This window comes from Bos mutus, chromosome 8 (assembly GCF_027580195.1).
Source record: "Bos mutus isolate GX-2022 chromosome 8, NWIPB_WYAK_1.1, whole genome shotgun sequence".
NCBI classification, from domain to species: Eukaryota; Metazoa; Chordata; class Mammalia; order Artiodactyla; family Bovidae; genus Bos; species Bos mutus.
This window is the reverse complement of record NC_091624.1, coordinates 100,741,539-100,755,279: the sequence shown is the minus strand read 5'-3', so window position 1 is coordinate 100,755,279 and position 13,741 is coordinate 100,741,539. Positions and strand designations below refer to the sequence as shown.

The following is a 13,741-nucleotide window of genomic DNA, read 5'->3' as shown; positions in this document are numbered from 1 at the left end:
TAAAATTACTAGAAACAAAATTCAAACTAGCCTGAAAAATCATTCTAAGCTCCTAATTGCATTTTTATCTGCTGTCTGTCCTGTTCTGCCCCTCTGTCATAATATAACAGAAGCGTCTTTTTGTAGCTTCTCCACTCACAAGAGTCCTTGACAACATAGTTATCCATACAAGTCCAACAATGGAATGACAAATATAGGCAGGGCATGTTGTTGTCCTTCTTTAGTTGCTAACTCCTGTCTGACTCTTTGAGACTCTGTGGACTGTAGCCTGCCAGGCTCTTCTTCCCAGGCAAGAATACTGGGGTCAGTTGCCATTTCCTTCTCCAGGGGATCTTCACTGACCCAGGGGTCAATGTCTCCTGCATTGCAGGCAGGTTCTTTACTGAGCCACCTGGGAAGCCCGAGGCAAGGCGTATAGGTACTAAATGTGTTTTACACAGGCTACGTTATTCTCCTTAAAGCAATTCTAAATTCTTTGAGTGCCAGTCATATATATGGAGATGCCCCTAATAGAGTAGAGGGCTTCAGTTGATTTGTGGGTCATTTTTTTCTCATTGGCTTCCATTGCAGCATCAGAACTGCTTCCTGTTGGAAAAATATTTGGCCTCTTAGGTCTAATAAATCTACAATTGTGCAGCTTTTAAAATTGCAGAGTAATATAGTAGTAAAATTTTTTACATATTCCAGTATGGAAAACAATTTGAACATACAGAATCTTCAGGAAATGACTTCAGATAGATAGATAGATAAGCTTTTCAACCAACTGATGGTTTACTGCAATAAAACCCCCCTTTAAAAAAAAAAAAAGTGGGCTGGAAATCGCAGTAGAAAATTTTTGCCTTCTCTTTTAAAATTAGTATCTCTGATTAAAATCTGCTTATTCTTTCATGCTCCCATAATAGATTAAGAAAACAATAACCTTGCTGTATTTTCAGTGTCAAATTCAAGACCCTCTGATTTATGGATTCCTGCACATTAGTGCATTAAGCATGTTAAGTTCACATATGTTTTTAGTACCTTTTACCAGTGTCCTTCTCAATATAGACGGTTCTGTAAATTATGAAATTATCACAACACCTCAAAAGTTGGGTTGATTGCTACACCTGAGTCAGGAGTCTTCAAGACAACTAGTTCTCTTACTAATTACATTATTTGGGTGAGAGTTACAAGAGTACTAGAATAATTCAGTTTACTCTTCCTTTATCCCTCTAACATGGAAAGGGAAAGTTGCTCAGTCATGTCTGACTCTTTGTGACCCCGTGGACTATACAGCCCATGAAATTCTCCAGGCCAGAATACTGGAGTGGGTAGCCTTTCCCTTCTTCGGGGGATCTTCCCAACCCAGGGATTGAACCCAGGTCTCCCACATTACAAGCAGATTCTTTACCAGCTAAGCCACAAGAGAAGCCCAAGAATACTGGTAGCCTATCCCTTCTCCAGGAGGTCTTCCCAACCCAGGAATCGAACAGGGGTCTCCTGCATTACAGGTGGATTCTTTACCAACTGAGCTATCAGGGAAGCCACGGAGGAGAGCTTAATTCAGACTTCTTACTCAGAAGTCATGCTTCTTTTTAAAAAAAATTTATTTTCTATTTTGACATTTCAGTCTTTTGGAAAAGTTACAGGAATATTAAAAGATTTCCTTTATAGCCTTCTCTCAGATTCCCCAAATTCTAACATTTTTACCACATATGCCTTATCTCCTTTTCCCTTCTTCTTTTTCCACGTTTTCCATCTCCCTTTGCCCCACTCTGTCTCTCTGCACACACACAAACACACTCACAGGTTTTTTTTTTTTTTTCCTGAACCATCTGTAAGTTGTGTCTTACCCCTAAATACCTCAGGGTATTTTTCTTAAAATCAAGAATATTCTGTTATCAGAAGGCATTGTTCACTATCCAAATTAGGAAATTAACATTGCAGTGATACTATTACCTAGTCAGCAACTTATATCCAGTTTTCATCAGAGTCCTAGTAATGAACTTATCACAAAAGAAACCTGCAAATCAATTGTTGCATTCTGTTGTCATTCATTGCTCTCTGGAGTCTTCTGATCTGGAGCAATTGTTCAGTCTTTGTCTCTCATGACACTGTCTGTTGAAAAATTATTCTGTAGAATGCCCCTCAGTTTGGGGTTGTAGCAGTTATGTTATTAACCACCTCATTTTATAGGTCCGCCATCCATTATCTGTCATTCTCTTGGCAGAAGCTTAGCTAGCTTGCCCTGCAGAGACAGCTTTGTTTACTTCAATCATTAAAAAAAAAAACAACACCTTTTTTTCTGATTACAAAAACGTCTATATATTTTGTAAGCAAGTAGGTAAGGTCACTGTTAACAGTTAAATATATATGTATCCTTCCATAGTATAAAGAAAATGGGTGTGTGTATTAGAAACATAGGTAAGCATGTTTATATGTACAATTATTATTTTTTTTTACATATTGAATCTTACTGTTTATAGATAACACAGAAATACTGTTCTGCTAGTTATTCACCTACTTTTTATTTTTAATGGATCCATGGCATTTTGTTTATGTGTTCTATATTCTTAATTAACGCCTGTTCAGTTTGTATGAAGAGCTTCATTGCTTGGTGAAGTGTTAATCAGTAGGGTATGTACTCTTGGTGGTGACATTATAGGATCAAAAGGGTGTACAAATATAACAGCGCCCCAAGTGAACATCTGAAACACTTTTTAGTTGTCCTGCAGTTGGTATTTGTCCAAAGCTGTGCAAAGGGCTTATCAGGATAATATAATACTTAATTATAGACAGATCTGTCAACTAGTCAATACAAACATTCTCTCCTTTCAGACTTCTCTCAACTACTTCCAAGTACTTATGGATGGTAGTCATCATAACTGCTCACTAAAGGAATTGGGAGTCTTCTGTTCCCAAGAAGGGCAACTATGCTTGATCATTTAAGGAGCTTTTCATTTGGAAAGTACAGGCAACCCTGAATTTACGAATCTACAAATGAGAGTTCAGAGGTCCACTTAATGGAGTAGTTCCAGCTCTGGAGCGACAACCAGCAGACCACCTAGCCCAACCTTAACACCTGTCAGCCAGGCTTTGTAGACAGAGACCCAGTGGCTGTTAATTCAGGACTCTAGATCCAAATGGGGTCTAACAGATTTTGGTAGACTAGCTCAGAAACTCAGGACCCCGTTAGGATTTCAAAACCTAACTGATGGCAGATGGAGGAGCCCACAGCAAAACACACTAGCTCAGGAAAGCCAATGTCATTTCTAAGGTAAGCCATACCCGGAATATCCAGTTTGATTTAGGGTAGGAGTTAACACTGATTTCACATTAGAAATCACTATAAAAAGAGATCTTTAAAAAAAAAAAAAAAACCAATCCCCAGAGATTTGGATTTGGTTGGTCTTAAGTGGAGCTGGAGCAAAATTAGGTGATTCTATAAACAGGGTTCAGTGTCACTGATGAGAAGAAGCTTGAGAGCCATGTTGCCCCTGAATGTGGTAGGGAGCCAGGTATGATTTGCAGCACCCCTGGAATGCAACTAAATCAAATCATGGAAGATAAACCTTACCTAAGTATTGGAACCTATTTTTAAATGGTTGAGGTGATGAGTTTGGGTGGTTTTTTGGAAAAAAAAAAAAAAGTACATATATATATATATTTTGAAGAAAGCAAAAGTAGATGATGGAACTAGAATTGCATTGTGCTACCTCCCTGAGAAAGTAGGAAAGCAGCCATTTTTAAGAGGATTGGTCAACGTTTTACAGATTGTCAGTATTTTAGACTTTGTGAGCCACATACGGTCTCTCTAGCTTATTCTTCTTCATTTTGCTTCTTTCAACCCTTTAAAAATGTAAGAATCATTATGAGCTCAAGGGCTGTCCAAAAACAAGGCTGGATTTGGCCTACCAGCCATGTTTTGCCAACCCATCATAAGCATTTGTCCCTTGTTTTTCCCACCAAATAGGTGTGTCTGTAATGATGTTATCTAACTATGTCTTATTTTTGTTTTGTCTTAGTTAACTCGTCTGCTTACACTATTTACATGGGAAAGGATAAATATGAAAGTAAGTTTTCAAAAGCATTTGATTTTGAAATTTCCAGCAGGTAAGTGTTAATTGCCTATTCTCTCCATGGTTTGTTGGATGAGTTTTTAGTTAACTACTATAACCCATTAGAAGGAATTCCAAATGATTAATTTTCTTATAATGTAGTTGTATCAAGTGATAATTGAGAGAATTAGACCATTTGTTGCTGATTAGGAACTTACATAGTTTTGCGGTATCATTTGATTTATGGGTGATAGGAATCAGAAGTTAACCTTTGCTAGTTTTCATCAAATAAAAATAATCTGTGGCTTAGACTTTTGCAAAGATCTTTTTCTGTACATTTTTACCTCATTTGAGAAACATATCTTGGTTTTTTTGAGGCAGAAGATGGTTCTTTTTGAGTTGAAATGTGAACAGTGTTTTGAAGCTTTCTTGACCACTCTCACACATATATCTATATCTTTTTATATATATATACACACACACAGACACATCTATCACATAAAATGTATATAACATTATAATTATGATGATGTGATAGTTATATAACAATATAATTATAAATCAGATCTATACAACTGTTTTGAACCCTGCTATAATCATAAGCAGACTCAGTGTAAGCAAGACTATCACATCCTAGCCAAGAGAAAAAAACCGTATAGCATAACTCATTTTTAAACAGTTTTTCCTTATAATGAATTTATGCCATTGACTCTGGGTGTGACTTAATGGAAAAGCAGTGTGCAGTGTATTAAAACTTGAGTTTTATATTTCTCCTTGTAATCCATGAATGTCCTGGGTAAATTTTCTCATAGCATCCTCCTGATGAACGTAACTGAGGATGCTGCTGATACCTCCCTATATTACACTGAGCAATAAGGCACAGGTATATCTCCCGGAGTTTGCTGAAACTCATGTTCATTGAGTCGGTGATGCCATCCAACCATCTCATCCTCTGTTGCCCTCTTCTCCTTCTGCCCTCAAGCTTTCCCAGCATCAGGGTCTTTTCTGATAAGTTGACTCTTCACATCAGGTGGCCAGTGTATTGGAGCTTCAGCTTCAGCATCTGTCCTTCCAACAATTATTCAGGGTTGATTTCCTTTAGAATTGACTGGTTTGATCTCCTTGCAGTCCAAGGGACTCTCCAAGAGTCTTGTCCAGCACCACAGTTTGAAAGCATTGATTCTTCCGCACTCAGCCTTTATGGTCCAACTCTCACATCCGTATGTGACTACTGGAAAAACCCTAGCTTTGATTATACAGACCTTTATTGGCAAAGTAATGTGTCTGCTTTTTAATATGCTAAGTTTGTCATAGTTTTTCTTCCAAGGAGCAAGCATCTTTTAATTTCATGACGGCAGTCACTGTCCACAGTGATTTTGGAGTCCAAGAAAATAACATCTGTTACTGTTTCCACCTTTTTCCCATCTGTTTGCCATGAAGGGGTGGGACCAGAATAGGGGTCAGTTTTTCTGTGAACCTAAAACTGCTCTGAAAAATAAAGTCTGTTAAACAAAAGCAATGCAAAATGAGATAATATTAACAGCAGACATACAGAGAGTAAATGTGATCAGGGAGAGCCAAGAAGGCTTCTTAGAGGAGTGGGTTAAAGTGGACTGGCTAGATTGTGGAATCCTTTAAACCTCAGTTGTAGGAATTTCTTTCTATAGATATAAATCTAGATACAGAGTTTACACCTCCGGATGTAAATTTAGATTCTACCCAGACCCCATTGGAGTGGTATTTCACTGTTGTTAAAGTATATGTAGGAAAAAAACCTGTCGTGTAGGACATTTTTTCCCCAGGTACTTTTAGAGTCACGCACTCTCCTAGTCTGCTGTTAAAATGGTATCACGTTTTTCAGGTGCTATGTTCTCTACGGTGCCTAGCACATCACATTTACTTCTAATAGTCTTGCTGACTTCTGACAAAGGACTGGATGGAACAAAAAGGAATTTTAAGTTGGACAGTTTTCTTTCAATAAAAAAAGCTTTCTGATGTGTTCTTTATTAGCCAGCAGGTGTCACCAGGGAGCCAGACATTGCCCAAATGAAAAGAAGTTTTTATAATTTCCTTTTTCTCATCTTTCTGATTATTTCTTGGAGGTTTGCTCAACTTTTTACTTGCACTTGTAGAAAACTCTTCAGAAAACTCAAGGTGTATGCATTTGCTTAAAGTGCCCTCATCCGAGAGGGTACTCTAGCATCTTTTTGCTTTTCTGGACGATAAATACCTCATTCAAGTTAGGTAGATTGTACTTGAGTACATTTTAAATCATCATATGTGAATCGCTTTGTTTACCTTTTTTTATCTTTTTATCTAATATCAATACCAAGTAATGCTTCTGTATTAAACACAGTTAGTTACTAATTATTGATATGATTCACTGGAGGTATATATTGAAATAAAATATACACACATGGGAATTCCCTGCCAGTCCATTGGTTAGGTCTCTGCACTTTCTGCTGTGGCCCAGGGTTCAATCCCTGGTTGGGGAACTGAGATCCCACAAGCCATGTGGTGTGGCTAAAAAAAAAAAAAAAAGCATACAGTTTAAACAAATACTTCACCTTTGTTCACTTCACCTTTTGAACAAATGCTTCATGATTGTAATTGTTCAATTGTAAAACCTGTTAAAAGTGTTTTTAAAAAAAGAAGGTTAAGTGAAATATGCTAAAGTTTACTGTAAGTTGGGAAGGGAAAAAAATACCAGTCTTTTCCACAAAACTTTTTCTCTCTCTTAATGAAGAAAAGAGTAATTCAAAAAGGCTTTGATGATGGAAAATTAAAAAAAATTTTTTTGAACAGTTTTTGTTTTATTTAAAAATTATTTATTTTTTATTGAAGTATAGTTGATTTAAAATACTACTTAAGGGAATTCCCTGGCAGTCCAGGGTCAGGACTCAGCACTTTCATTGCCAGAGCCTGGGGTCAGTCGCTGGTTGGGGAACTAAGATCCTGAAAGCTGTATGGTATAGCCAAAAAAAAAAAAGAACCAAAGAATAATTTTAAAACTGAATTAAAATTTTAAAAATAAATATTATATTCGTTTCATATGTACAACATAGTGATTAGGTATTTTTATAGATTGTACTCCATTTAAAGTTCTTACAAAGTAATAAAATTTAAAGTTATTACAGCTGTATTTCTCTGTACTGAACAGTGTATCTTGTTGCTTATTTGTTTTTACTTTGTTCTCTTCTGTCTCTGCAGATGAAGATCTGATAAAGTATGGCTGGCCTGAAGACATTTGGTAGGTAACAAATTTTGGTTCTGCTGTTTACAGATCGTTATTTACTTTCTGAGACTTGGCCAACCACCTGACTCCTGTGATTAAAACTACAACTCATGGTTTGCCATTTGTTTATGACTGTTCAGTGGTAAAAAGCTGACCACCAGCTCCCTTCACTTATAAGTACCACGTTAACTGGGAAGGAGGCCTCAGAGATGGACCTCAGGCCTGACTGAAAAGGTCTTCAGAACATAGGCTTACTTTTACTGCCTGTGTGTCTCCTCAGAGTAGGTGGCTGAGACCGCCACACTGAAGCCCCAGAGATCTCCAGATCTGTCACGCAAGAGATAAGAATGATTATATATGTTATGTAGTTACCTGCTGTAAGGTTTGGGGCAGACATACCTGCAGAGAAATGATTACATATTCAGATGCACTATGAGAGGCAATTCACAATAGCCTTTTACCTGACATTAAAAGAAAAAAAGTAAGTGGAAGAGAAATTTCCAACATTCAGCCTACATCTCCCGGAGTGCACTTACTGAACTGGTGTCTACAGATGCCTGATACCCATGTCAACACTCTTAATATTAATAATCTTGAGATTTAATGTCTTGTTGGAAGTGATTGACTAGTATTTCCAGAAGCTATTTGAGGTCTGATGTGAGCTGGCATAGCCCTAAATTTCAAGACCTGTTCCAGTTCATAAACCATTAATCCTGGAAACGTTCTGAGGCATACAAAAAATGAATGAGTTAATCTGCATTCCAGGGCAGATTTTCAACCTGGGTCACCTTGATGTAGACTCTGGAACTGAACCTCTGGGAATGTCAACATCTGAGTTTATACTAGGAAACCTCCTACAGTGCTTGGAAGCAAAGAATTTTTCTAGGATTAAATGAGAATGGAACTAAACTCATTTTTTAAAGTCTTTATTGAATTTGTTGAAATATGGCTTCTGTTTTATGTTTCTGTTTTTTTTGGCCGTGAGGCATGTGGAATCTCAGCTCCCCAACCAGGAATCAAACCTGCACCCCCTGTATTGGAAGTGCAGAGTCTTACCACAGAAGTCCATCATGGAAGTCCCTAAATTCTTTTTAAACAAAGGAAAATAGAAAAAGTGTGCGTTTACTGCCTCCAGACTCCCTGCTACTGCTACTGCTAAGTCACTTCAGTTGTGTCCGACTCTGTGCAACCCCATAGATGGCAGCCCACCAGGCTCCCCCGTCCCTGGGATTCTCCAGGCAAGAATGAGTAATATATCCAGAGACCCCACTTGAAGAAGTAAAATTACCCAACTTTGGGTGCTCTGCATCTCTACAGTCTCAGGTCAGGGATGCTCATATATTCAAGTTTCTAGTCTCTGTATTCAGTGATTAAGCAGGGAGAGGAAAGTAAGTGGAAGAGAGAGAACTAGGGAACTAGTGGGCGTAATTTAAACTTGGAGTGAGCATTTGGGACGTTTGTTAAGGAAGCTTGCTCCAAATAGTTTACAGAGCTGACGTTTTTGTTTGTTTTACACTTCAACCAAAGCCCTGAATATCTGTACATTTCCCCTGTCCTTTGTAGAGGTGTACCTATAAGCCTGAAGTTCAGGTAGATGAGCAGTGGTATTGCTGTGTGTGTTTTAGTACTTTGCCTGCCTGTGTATGAACCCAGTATATATGTATGTTGAACTATATATGTATTTCTACTGACAAAATTCCACATCAGGGACCTGTAAGGGAAGTGAGAATACAGTCAAGCTACTATGGGTATGTAGAAAAGAGTTGTTGTAAATAGAGAACTTTAAATTGGAATGGGAGAAGTTTTCTCAATTGAGCTTGCTTATGAATGGGGTATTTTTCTAACATCCTAAAACAGGGTAGTAAGATATAATTTCTAGATTTTCAAGAAGCTTATTTTCTGGCTGGACAGTGCCGAGCAGAAGAAAATCAGTAGGAATCTCTTACATGAGAATGCAAATGAATAAATGAACCTGAAGAAGAAAAATAAACCAAGATGTTATGTTCATTTCTGGCTGTCAGTATTTGTGAGGAGTAAAACCTAGAGTCATCATAGACTGCCAAAAAACGTGTAAAACTTTTTTGTATTCAAAGTCACTAGCAAGATGCTTAACCTTTTTAAAGAGGGCATTACAAACAGCATAATCTTGACCTTTAAATAGAATCACACTGTCTACATCTTGGAGTGGGTATAAATGTGTAACCATTTTCAGTTCTAAAAAATTCTTTAATACTAATAAATTATCTAGAGAAATATATAATGGGCTGTGATGTTGTTCCCTTAAAATTTTATTAAACATTCTTCAGTCTTGAAAGGACTAAGGAAGAGAAGACTGAAGTTAACAGAATCAGGAGTGACAGCTGTGTGTTACCATTGTTTGCTAGCATTCTGAAGTCATCTTTGGGTGTTGGGAAGAGATATCCACCTCATTTGGTGATTTCTAAAGGTGAATAACTTAAAATCCCCAAATGTTGGGTTAGGTGAAAAAAGGACATTTTAAAAAGATTTAATTAAATTAATGAAAGATAGAACCTTAATGAAAGGTAAATGCAGGACTTTGGGAGTAAGAGGGCTTTCTAATACTTTTAGGACAACATCATAAAGGGCAATCACCATGCTTTCCCAGGAATCGAGTGTTAGTGTCATTGTTAGATGTAAGGCTAAGTGAATTGGGTTTTGGAGTTTTTTTAGTTTTGTTTTTTCTTTTAAAATTAATTTTTACTGGAGTATAGTTGCTGGATGAATTGCTAGTCTGACCCCTAAAGGGTCCATTTACTGCTTCAGTCCTTACTTGACTCTTCTGTCTCTGATTGACATCCTCTTTGGATTGTTTTGCCATTGCTTGAAACTCAGGATGTCCCAAACCAGACCTGTCATCTTTCCCAGCTGGCTCCCTCTGCAGCTGTAAGATGTGTCTGTCAGTGGTCCTGCAGCTTTCCCAGGCTTGCAGCCCTGGAGTCTTGATGACTTCTTTCATTCCCTTCTCTTCCCTCCTCAAATTCCTTTCCCATGTTTGTATACATCCCATGCTTCAGCCTGGGACCCTCCAAATCTCAGTTCATCAGTGAATCCTTGGGTCACTGATAGCTCTTTCTCACTTGGTCACTGATAGCTCCTTCTCACCTGAAAAATCACACTTCCTGGGCATTTAATGTTCGTCACCTCCTGTACTCATTTTGGCACTTAGTCTTGCACAGCTGCAGAACTCTCCATGTTTTTCTCACCTCTCCTGGTTGAAAGTGAGCCCTTCGGAGGTGGTTGGCTGTGTTTTCTGCTCACCATGGTGCTCAGCATGCAGTAGGCAACTGAATTCACATTTTTGGCCTGGAGTGCTTTCAACACAGGTGGCATGAGGAGATGGGTGTCTTGTACCTCTTGCTAAAAGTGGTTTTCATTCTTTGTAGGTTTCATGTGGACAAACTCTCTTCGGCTCATGTGTACCTTCGATTGCATAAGGTAACTGGATTTAAACGTGGATTCAAAATTTTTTTCTTTAGTGATAAGCATCCTGTCTTGTCCTCTGTCCTTTTTTTTTTTTGAAAATAAATTGCTTAGAGTAATAAATATGTACAAAAGTCTACAAATTAGCTGATGAAGAGATGTCTTCCCCTCACCTAGGAAATCACTAAGGGCAAATCTGGTAACTTGAGGTTTGGAAGGGGAGCACAGCACACGTTTTCCAGCTAGAAGCACTGTCTCGTCCCGCCAGCTGAGGTGTGCTGTGTGTCACCTCTGCTCTCTCCCTGTCATTTCAGTTGACACTCCCGGACTTCCTGTCTTCTTCTGGGGAGATCACATTGTGGTTCCTCTTTCTCAGACTGGTGATTCTCCTGTCTCACCAAGGGCACATGTACCTGTTACCCGGGGCTTCTTCAGGAGGTTTAAAACAGCATTATCATAGTAAAGGGAAAAGATTCCATGTTCTCTAGTCACATAAAACTGTTTTTCTAATCTGTCTTTATATCCATGTATTTTGTATAGTTGAATCATAAGGTATAGATAATTGTTATGTGGAGTTGGTGATGGACAGGGAGGCCTGGCATGCTGTGATTCATGGGGTCACAAAGAGTCAGACACGACTGAGTGACTGAACTAAACTGAACTGATATTTATTTTGGGATGATTTTAGATTTATAGAAAAGTCGCAGAGGTAGTACGAGTTCCTGTACACGCCATGCCCAGTTTTCCCCACTGCTAACATCTTACATTACCATGGTAGGTTTGTCAGAACTATGGAGCCACGGGTGCAGCACTGGTCACTAACCTCTGGGCTCTGCTTGATTTCTACAGTTTTTCCATTAACGTGCTTTTTCTGTTCCAGTATCTGGTCCAGGATCCCACACTGCATTTTAGTTGTCGCATCTGCCTAGTCTCTGGTCTGTGACAGCTTCTTACTCTTTCTCTTTTTGTCATGACCTTGACAGTTTGAGAAATACCGCTCAGGTAGTTTATGGAATGGCACTCAGTATGGGTTTTTCTCATGACTAGACTGGAGTTACGGGTTTAGGGAAAAAGTAGCACAGAGGTGGAGTGCTCTTATCCCATCATGTCAGGGGTATGTCTATTCACAGGACTTAGCACTAATGTTGTTAACCTTGGTCTTCTGGCCAGGGTAATGGTTGCCGGGTTTTTCCACCAGAGAGTTGTATTTCTCCCCATTTTCATACTTCATTATTTGGAAGCAAGCCATAAGTCCATCCTGTACTCAAGCAGGGAGAGGATAGAACTAAGTCCCACGTCCTAGAGTAGGGAGTATTTGCATGTATTGTTTGGAATTCTTCTGTAAAGATTCGTCTCTTCTCCCCATGTATTTAATGTATTCATTTACTTATATCAGTATGGACTGTGGCATTTTATGGCTAAAATCGTCCCTGCTTTTTGACTCTTCCACCTCAGCTCCTGTGTTCCTCTGACATGCTCCTGTCGTTTTGGTTTTAGAGTCCTTCCTTACTTTCTGACTTTCCTAGATGCTCCAGGCTCATTATTTTCCCTGCTCCAGCCCTAGAATCAGCCATTTCTCCAAAGAACCTTGGTTCCTTTTATTGAGAAATGGTATTTAGAAACCAAGACCTGGACTCTGGGAGTGCTCATTGCTACTGGAGTGTCATTGCTTCTAGGCCCTCTCATGTGACAGAGCTAGGAAATATGTGTATATATATATATTAATGGCAACCCACTCCAGTGTTCTTGCCTGGAGAATCCCAGGGACGGGGGAGCCTGGTGGGTTGCCGTCTATGGGGTTGCACAGAGTCGGACATGACTGAAGCGACTTAGCAGCAGCATATATATTAACCCATGTTAGTAATTTGTGTAAATAATTGTTTCTGTACCTACAGTAAGCGAAACATGAGCTCCTACTGATGTCTCTGGTGAATCCATTACTGTGGGGGCCTTTCTCACCTTCCTTCCTTGCTCATCTGTTATTACTTCATTCTTAGACAGTGGGAAAGGAGACCTGGCTCCCACCATCATTTGCTTATTTGAATCCAGTCTATGTGGAAGTGGTTTCAGATTTGGTGACCTGTATACCCATAAGAAACAACTTTGTCAACTAGAGTACAGTGTTTATGTGCAATTATTTTTGGTTCTGCCTTACAGTTTCCATTCAAAATGCTGTTTTTCAAAGTTACTTGTAAGCTGCTTTCTCTGCGATGCCTTGCAGTGACATTTTTTGTGCACTTAGATTCTCTCGTCTCAGTCTGCATTCCTCCTTGGCATCCCCTCGTTGATTGTATTACGTGACCATGTTATTTTTATATTTATTGTTTTGACTGGCTGCTTCGAGTTGACAGTATGCCACAGTTAATTTGAAAGCTCCCTGTCAGAATATAAGTTGTTTACAGCATTCAGTATTATGAAACCCCAACAAGAAATGTTTTTTATGAACTATTTCCTTTTCTTCTTTTGATTTTTTTTAAGCGTATTATTGGGTCAAAAGATATAAACATTTTAGTAACTCCTTTTATGCCAGATTTCCCTTTGAAAATATTGTGCTTATTTAAAATGCTACCTGATATGTATAGGTTTTCCAAAAACGTTTTGGGGTTTTATAACTTAAGAGCAACCTTTTGACTATTTTTAATTAAAAAAAAAATGATTTCATTATGCTGATAATATTTACTTCTCAGTGTACTAACAAGATAAAACATGCTACCCCACCTTTACTTATTCTGCTTGTGTTTTTGAGAACTGTATTGTAAAAAAGAAAAAAAAAAAGTTTGTGAACTCTGTGCTGGAACAAAATTCTGAATTTTCCTAGGCAACTTCTTGCCATTCTGAAACTATTTTAAGTTTAGAGAAAATAAAGAATGGTGTTCCCAGCTTTCCTTTTGGTTCAGATTAAGTTTTTTCCTTTGGATTCTGCTGTGTCAGAAAATGGAAATAATGGTGATAGTCCCAAGTTCACCTTACCACCAGTTAGTACTTGTCTGAACAGGAGTTCCATTTCATTTTCTTTTGGAATCCCTTAATT

The 13,741-nt window shown here is 38.4% G+C and overlaps 1 protein-coding gene across 1 annotated transcript in view; it reads left to right on the top strand.

Annotated features, from left to right (window-relative positions):
- Positions 1-13,741, top strand: part of CCDC25 (coiled-coil domain containing 25) — a 30,133-nt gene that overhangs the window by 1,334 nt on the left and 15,058 nt on the right. The window contains exons 2-4 of the mRNA XM_005900065.3: positions 4,002-4,049; positions 7,245-7,284; positions 10,674-10,725. Coding sequence (XP_005900127.1) covers positions 4,002-4,049; positions 7,245-7,284; positions 10,674-10,725 — 140 coding nt within the window. The remainder of the gene's footprint in view (positions 1-4,001; positions 4,050-7,244; positions 7,285-10,673; positions 10,726-13,741) is intronic.